General features: G+C 54.3%; 1 protein-coding gene across 1 annotated transcript in view; it reads left to right on the top strand.

Annotated features, from left to right (window-relative positions):
- The window catches only part of LOC144678557 (copine-6-like), a gene marked incomplete at both ends in the record, with an annotated part of 10,249 nt that extends 3,371 nt beyond the window's left edge, over positions 1 to 6,878 (top strand). Inside the window, 3 exons of the mRNA XM_078538305.1 lie at positions 1 to 19; positions 5,107 to 5,205; positions 6,792 to 6,878. The exon at positions 1 to 19 is cut by the window's left edge and continues 71 nt beyond it. Coding sequence (XP_078394431.1) covers positions 1 to 19; positions 5,107 to 5,205; positions 6,792 to 6,878 — 205 coding nt within the window. The remainder of the gene's footprint in view (positions 20 to 5,106; positions 5,206 to 6,791) is intronic.
- Positions 6,879 to 8,080: the final 1,202 nt, after the last annotated feature.

Raw genomic sequence — 8,080 nt, forward strand, 5'->3', positions numbered from 1 at the left:
TTACCAGAAACAACTGAAGGTGAGAAAACTGAGAGAGAGAGAGAGAGAGAGAGAGAGAGAGAGAGTGTGTGAGAGGGGGAGAGAGAGAGAAACAGAGTGAGAGAGGGGGAGAGGGAGAGAATGTGTGTGTGAGAGAGACAGAGTGAGAGAGAGGGAGAGCGAGACAGAGCGAGAGAGAGGGAGAGAGAGAGAATGTGAGCGAGAGAGTGTGTGAGAGGGGGAGAGAGAGAGAGACAGAGTGAGAGAGGGAGAGAGAGGGTGTGAGAGGGGGAGAGAGAGAGACAAAGTGAGAGAGTGAGAGCAGAATGTGTGTGAGAGAGAGTGTGAGAGCGGGAGAGAGACAGAGTGAGAGAGAGAGAGTGTGTGCGAGAGGGGGAAAGAGAGAGAGATAGAGAGAGAGAGAACATGTGAGAGAGAGTGTGAGAGAGAGTAAGTGTGAGAGGGGGAGACAGAGTGAGAGAGAGAGAGTGTGTTAGAGGGGGAAAGCGAGAGAGAGACAGAGAGAGAGAGAATGTTTATGAGAGAGAGAAAGTGTGAGAGGGGGAGAGAGAGAGACAGAGTGAGAGAGAGACAGAGAGAGTGTGTGAGAGGGGGAGAGAGAGAGACAGAGTGAGAGAGAGTGTGTTAGAGGGGGAAAGTGAGAGAGAGACAGAGAGAGAGAGAGAATGTTTGTGAGAGAGAGAAAGTGTGAGAGGGGGAGAGAGAGAGAGACAGAGTGAGAGAGAGAGAGAGAGTGAGAGAGAGAGAGGGGGAGAGGGAGAATGTGTGAGAGATTGAAATTCTCATTGTCTCACCCGCCTCTTTAAACTCCACTTCTTCTAACAATAAACCCCCATTCACTGTACCAATTTTATCCGTGATATAAACATATTGCTGGGTCTCCGCTAGCTAGGTGCAAGATTTCACCCCCACTTCTCGAATGCTCCATTCAACAAAATGCAAATGCACTCTTACTTCTCTGTTCGCATCTCGAAACGAGTGTACACCAAAGTGCCCAGACAAGCTGGGCTTCAATCCAAATTGGGACACACCCACTGACTAAACCTCTATTTTAAAAGAAAGAACAATATTTCCCGATCTGCACAAATAGCTTCCCGACATTCCTGAGAGGCCTCGTCCGGTCCGACATGCTGGGTAAGCTCGGCTCACGTCGAGTACTTGGAGTACGATTCATCCATTTATCGGCATCCGATGCCCGCCCGGTCTGGCCACTCTGTTGACGGGTTGATTTGTAACCCTGCCGCGCATTCGCACACTCTGGTCCGGCTTTAGCACCGCAAACCCAACGGGGCCGTCGGAAAATTGTGCGGGCGGCGAGGCTCCCAAACCTTCCGGCCCATCTAAATTCGACGCCGGCTTTTTTTCCCCCTCCTCGTGCGCGAGGGGGTGGGCCTTCGGGGACCTGGGAGCGATGCGCGTAGGAATTCAATTTCAACCCTCGGCGTGGTTAACAAGAGGGTTTCGGCGGCAAGTGGGCTCCTCGCCAGGCTCGTCGGAGCTCCTCTCGGAACCTGGGGCGCCGGGTGCGGCCGAGGCTACGATTCGGGCCGTGCGTTTTGCTGCTGCCCGTCGGTGAGAAGATCGCTCGCCTCTTCTCCTCCCCCCCCCCCCCCCCCACCAGTCGTTGGCCGAACGGGAGAACGCGAGGGCGTTCAATGCACGGTGAGCAGTGGTCGGTGGTCCGATCAAGCGGCTCGACAGGGCCAAACGGTAGCGTACTGGAGGGAGATAACCTCGATGGCTACGGGGAAGGCAGCCTCGTCGCCAGTTGGTACGCTCGTTCTATCGTTTCGCTTTGCTCAGTGCACATGGTGGCACGCCTATCTATTGATGAGTGAGTCGGTAATGAAGATGACGTGTCACGGAATCACAGAGGGCAGAAGAGGCCCTTCGGCCCATCGAGTCTGCGCCGACACGTGAGAAACACCTGACCTACCTCCCTAACCCCATTGAACAGCGCTTGGCCCCATAGCCTTGAATGTTTATGAGGTGCCAAGTGCTCATCCAGGTGCTTTTTTAAAGGATGTGAGGCTAACCCGCCCTCCACCACCCTCCCAGGCAGCGCATTCCAGACCCTCACCGCCCTCTGGGTAAAAAGGTTTTTCCCTCACATCCTCCCCTAAACCTCCTGCCCCTCACCTCGAACTTATGTCCCCCTCTCGTGACTGACCCTTCAACTAAGGGGAACAGCTGCTCCCTATCCACCCTGTCCATGCCCCCCTCATAATCTTGTACACCTCGATCAGGGTCGCCCCTCAGTCTTCTCTGCTCCAGCGAAAACAACCCAAGTCTTATCCAAACCGCTCTTCATCACTTCAATGTTTCATCCCCAGGGAACATCCTGGTGAATCTCCTCTGCACCCCCTCCAGTGTAATCACATCCTTCCTATAATGTGGCGACCAGAACTGCACACAGTACTCCAGCTGTGGCCTCACCAAGGGTCTATACAACTCCAACATCACCTCCCTACTTTTGTAATCTATGCCTCGATTGATAAAGGCAAGTGTCCCCTATGCCTTTTTCACCGCCCCCACTAACATGCCCCTCCGCCTTCAGAGATCTATGGACACACACACACACGCCAAGGTCCCTTTGTTCCTCAGAACTTCCTAGTGTCATGTCGATCATTGAATACTTCCTTGTCATGTAGATGGAGATACCTTTGTAAAATGAGGCACTTGCTGTTGATTCATGAGTAACAGAGGCAAACTCATATCTGCTTCTCAAATCAAAACCCACTCTAAAATGACTGGTTAACCATGTAGCCCACGCTACATTACAATCGCGTAAGAGAGAGAGAAAGGGAGGAGAGAGAGTGAGAGCGACTGTGTGAGAGAGCGTGACAGACAGGGAGAGAAGAGAGAGAGAGAGAGAGTCGGAGAGAGAGTGAAAGATAGATAGACAGAGAGAAGGAGAGTGACCGAGAGCGAGAGTGAGAGAAAGTCAGGAGAGGGAGAGTGAAAGGGAGAGACTGAGAGAGGATGAGTGAGAAAGAGACAGAGTGAGAGAGAAACAGAGAGAGAGAGTGAAAGATAGAGAGAAGGAGAGTGACAGAGAGCGAGAGTGAGAGAAAGTCAGGGAGAGGGAGAGTGAACAGGAGAGACTGAGAGAGCATGAGTGAGAGAGAGACAGTGAGAGAGAGAGACAGAGAGAGAGTGTGAAAGATAGAGAGAAGGAGAGTGACAGAGAGCGAGAGTGAGAGAAAGTCAGAGAGAGGGAGAGTGAACAGGAGAGAGAGAGAGGAGAGTGAGTGAGAGAGAGACAGAGTGAATGAGAGAGAGACAGAAAGAGAGAGAGTGAAAGATACAGAGAAGGAGAGTGACAGAGAGCGAGAGTGAGAGAAAGTCAGGGGGAGGGAGAGTGAACAGGAGAGACGAGAGAGAGTGAGTGAGAGAGTGTGAGAGAGAGACAGAGAGAGAGAGTGAGTGAGAGAGAGAGTGAGAGAGAGAGAGAGACAGAGAGAGAGAGAGTGAAAGATAGAGAGCAGGAGAGTGACAGAGAGCGAGAGAGAGAGAAAGTCAGGGGGAGGGAGAGTGACAGGAGAGACAGAGAGAGAGAGTGAGTGAGAGAGACAGAGTGAGAGAGAGAGACAGAGAGAGAGAGAGTGAAAGATTGAGAGAAGGAGAGTGACAGAGAGCGAGAGTGAGAAAATGTCAGAGAGAGTGAACGAGAAAGACAGACAGAGAGTGAGTGAGAGAGGGACAGAGTGAGAGAGACAGAGAGAGAGAGAGAAAGTGAGAGTGTGAGTGAGAGAGAGGGAATGAAAGCGGGTGTGCAAGAGAGGGAGAGTGCGTGAAAAAGAGAGTGAGAGAGTGAGTCTGAAGGACACGGTGTGTGTCAGAGAGTGTGCGAGAGAGGGATGGTGAGAAAACGAATGGGTGAAATTCTGAAGGAGTGAGTGAGACAATGAGAGAGAGGGAGTCCGAGTGGGAGAGGGTGTCAGAGAGAGTGAATGCGAGAGAGGAAGAGAGAAATGGGCGAGAGGGCATGACAGAGAGTAAGAAACATGTTGAAGAGGGAAAGTCCAACAGAGCAGCTCTCCCTCAGCACTGTCCCTCCGACAGTGCAGCTCTCCCTCAGTACTGACCCTCCGACAGTGCGGCTCTCCCTCAGTACTGACCCTCCGACAGTGCTGCGCTCCCTCAGTACTGACCCTCCGACAGTGCGGCTCTCCCTCAGTACTGACCCTCCGACAGTGCGGCTCTCCCTCAGCACTGACCCTCCGACAGTGCGGCTCTCCCTCAGTACTGACCCTCCGACAGTGTGGCGCTCCCTCAGTACTGACCCTCCGACAGTGCGGCTCTCCCTCAGCACTGACCCTCCGACAGTGCGGCTCTCCCTCAGTACTGACCCTCCGACAGTGCGGCTCTCCCTCAGTACTGACCCTCCGACAGTGCGGCTCTCCCTCAGTACTGACCCTCCGACAGTGCGGCTCTCCCTCAGTACTGACCCTCCGACAGTGCGGCTCTCCCTCAGCACTGACCCTCCGACAGTACGGCGCTCCCTCAGCACTGACCCTCCGACAGTGCGGCGCTCCCTCAGCACTGACCTTCCGACATTGCGGCGCTCCCTCTGTACTGACCCTCCGACAGTGCGGCTCTCCCTCAGCACTGACCCTCTGACAGTGCGGCTCTCCCTCAGCACTGACCCTCCGACAGTGCGTCTCTCCCTCAGTACTGACCCTCCGACAGTGCGGCTCTCCCTCAGTACTGTCCCTCCGACAGTGCGGCTCTCCCTCAGCACTGACCCTCCGACAGTGCGGCTCTCCCTCAGCACTGACCCTCCGACAGTGCGGCTCTCCCTCAGCGCTGACCTTCCGACAGTGCGGCTCTCCCTCAGCACTGACCCTCCGACAGTGCGGCTCTCCCTCAGCACTGACCCTCCGACAGTGCGGCTCTCCCTCAGCACTGACCCTCCGACAGTGCGGCTCTCCCTCAGCGCTGACCTTCCGACAGTGCGGCTCTCCCTCAGCACTGACCCTCCGACAGTGCGGCTCTCCCTCAGCGCTGACCCTCCGACAGTGCGGCTCTCCCTCAGCACTGACCCTCCGACAGTGCGGCTCTCCCTCAGAACTGACCTGATTTCTGTCTCTCTCTCTCCTGTAGTTCACAGTCTGGGACCACGATTCCAATGGAAAACACGACTACATCGGCGAGTTTTATACAACCTTCAGCGAAATGCAGAGTTCAACACCAGGAGCACTGGTGAGTGAGAGATAGCAGATAACCAGCAGGAGGCCATTCAGCCCCTCTCCTCAAGCCTGTTACACAGAGACAGGAGGAGGCCATTCAGCCCACCTCCTCGAACCTGTTACACAGGAACAGGAGGAGGCCATTCAGCCCCTCTCCTCGAGCATGTTACACAGGAACAGGAGGAGGCCATTCAGCCCACCTCCTCGAGCCTGTTACACAGGAACAGGAGGAGGCCATTCAGCCCCTCGAGCCAGTTTCTATTGGACTGGTGAAGAGGTGTAGGTGGGAAATGCTGATGAATTGGAGTGGGGTATCGGGCAGGAAGGGATTGCCGAGTGTATTTTGTGGAGATTAATAGCCCTGGCTCTGTCTTTGTCTGCTTCTTTCTCTCTCTGTCTAACTCCCTGCTTCTCTCTCCATCTCTCTCTCTCTATCTCTCGCTCTCTCTCTCACTCTCTCTGCCTCACTCTCCATCTCTCTCTCTATCTCTTGCTCTCTCTCTCACTCTCTCTGCCTCACTCTCTCTCTCTGCCTCTCTCTCTCTCACTCTCTCTGCCTCACTCTCTGTCTCTTTCTCTCTCTCTAACTCCCTCTATATATCTCTCCATTTCTCTCTCCCTGTCTCTCACTCTCTGTCTCTCTGTCTGTCTCTCTCTCCCTCTATATATCTCTCCATTTCTCTCTCCCTGTCTCTCACTCTCTGTCTCTCTCTGTGCCTTTGACTCTCTCTCTGCCCGTCTGTCTGTCTGTCTCTGTGTCTCTCACTCTGTCTCTCCCTCTGTCTCCCTCACTCTGTGTCTCTCTGTCTCTCTCTCATTCTCTCTCTCCATTTCTCTCTCCCTATCTCTCTCTCTCTCTCGCCCTGTCTGTCTCGCTTTCTCTCATTCTGTGTCTTTGACTCTCTCTCTCTCTCTCTCTCTATCTCCCTCTCTATCTCTCTCCATTTCTCTCTCCCTGTCTCTCACTCTCGGACTCTCTCTCTCTGTCTCTCTCTGTGTCTGACTCTCTCTCTGCCTCTCTCTCTCTCTCTGTGTCTCTCACTCTGTCTCTCCCTCTGTCTCCCTCACTCTGTGTCTCTCTGTCTCTATCTCATTCTCTCTCTCTCTCTCTCCGCTTCTCTCTCCCTATCTCTCTCTCTTGCTCTGTCTGTCTCTCTCTCTCTGTGTCTCACACTCTGTCTCTCCCTCTGTCTCCCTCACTCTGTGTCTCTCTGTCTCTCTCTCATTCTCTCTCTCCGCTTCTCTCTCCCTATCTCTCTCTCTCGCTCTGTCTGTCTCTGTCTCTCTCTCTCTCCGTATCTCACACTCTGTCTCTCCCTCTGTCTCCCTCACTCAGTGTCTCTCTGTCTCTCTCTCATTCACTCTCTCTCTCTCTCTGTTTCTCTCTCCCTATCTCTCTCTCTCTCTCTCTGTGTCTCTCACTCTGTCTCCCTCACTCAGTGTCTCTCTGTCTCTCTCTCATTATCTCTCCCTCCGTTACTCTATCCCTATCTCTCTCTCTCTCTCTCGCTCTGCCTGTCTCGCTTTCTCTCTTGTTCTGTGTCTTTGACTCCCTCTCACTCTCTCCATCTTATTCCTTTATCCTCGTTCTCCCGACAGCTCACTTGGCCCTGCATTAATCCGAAATATAAGGCTAAGAAACGACACTACAAGAACTCGGGGACCGTGACGCTGCAAGAGTGTAAGGTGAGGAAAATTCAGCCCATCTAAAGCTCTGCTAGCCCCCGCCTGATAACTCCCAGGAACTCCTGTCCCCAGTCACACCCGGTATCACCTCCCAGTCCCAAAACAACTGTGTAGTCATTAAAATATAAAATATTATCAAATCTCTCCATCACCCCGCACCCCCTCCCTATCTCTGTAACCTCCTCCAGCCCCTACACCCCTCCCTATCTCTGTAACCTCCTCCAGCCCCTACACCCCTCCCTATCTCTGTAACCTCCTCCAGCCCCTACACCCCTCCCTATCTCTGTAACCTCCTCCAGCCCCTACACCCCTCCCTATCTCTGTAACCTCCTCCAGCCCCTACACCCCTCCCTATCTCTGTAACCTCCTCCAGCCCCTACACCCCTCCCTATCTCTGTAACCTCCTCCAGCCCCCTACACCCCTCCCTATCTCTGTAACCTCCTCCAACCCCCTACACCCTCCCTATCTCTGTAACCTCCTCCAACCCCCTACAACCCTCCCTATCTCTGTAACCTCCTCCAACCCCCTACACCCTCCCTATCTCTGTAACCTCCTCCAGCCCCTACACCCCTCCCTATCCCTGTAACCTCCTCCAGCCCCTACACCCCTCCCTATCTCTGTAACCTCCTCCAGCCCCTACACCCCTCCCTATCCCTGTAACCTCCTCCAGCCCCTACACCCCTCCCTATCTCTGTAACCTCCTCCAGCCCCTACACCCCTCCCTATCTCTGTAACCTCCTCCAGCCCCTACACCCCTCCCTATCTCTGTAACCTCCTCCAGCCCCTACACCCCTCCCTATCTCTGTAACCTCCTCCAGCCCCCTACACCCCTCCCTATCTCTGTAACCTCCTCCAGCCCCTACACCCCTCCCTATCTCTGTAACCTCCTCCAGCCCCTACACCCCTCCCTATCTCTGTAACCTCCTCCAGCCCCTACACACCTCCCTATCTCTGTAACCACCTCCAGCCCCTACACACCTCCCTATCTCTGTAACCTCCTCCAGCCCCTACACCCTTCCCTATCTCTGTAACCTCCTCCCGACCCTACACCCCCTCCCTATCTCTGTAACCTCCTCCAGCCCCTACACCCCTCCCTATCTCTGTAACCCCCTCCAGCCCCCTACAACCCCTCCCTATCTCTGTAACCTCCTCCAGCCCCTACACCCCTCCCTATCTCTGTAACCTCCTCCAGCCCCTACAC

Source organism: Cetorhinus maximus, unplaced genomic scaffold (assembly GCF_964194155.1).
Source record: "Cetorhinus maximus unplaced genomic scaffold, sCetMax3.hap1.1 HAP1_SCAFFOLD_4624, whole genome shotgun sequence".
Lineage (NCBI taxonomy): Eukaryota > Metazoa > Chordata > Chondrichthyes > Lamniformes > Cetorhinidae > Cetorhinus > Cetorhinus maximus.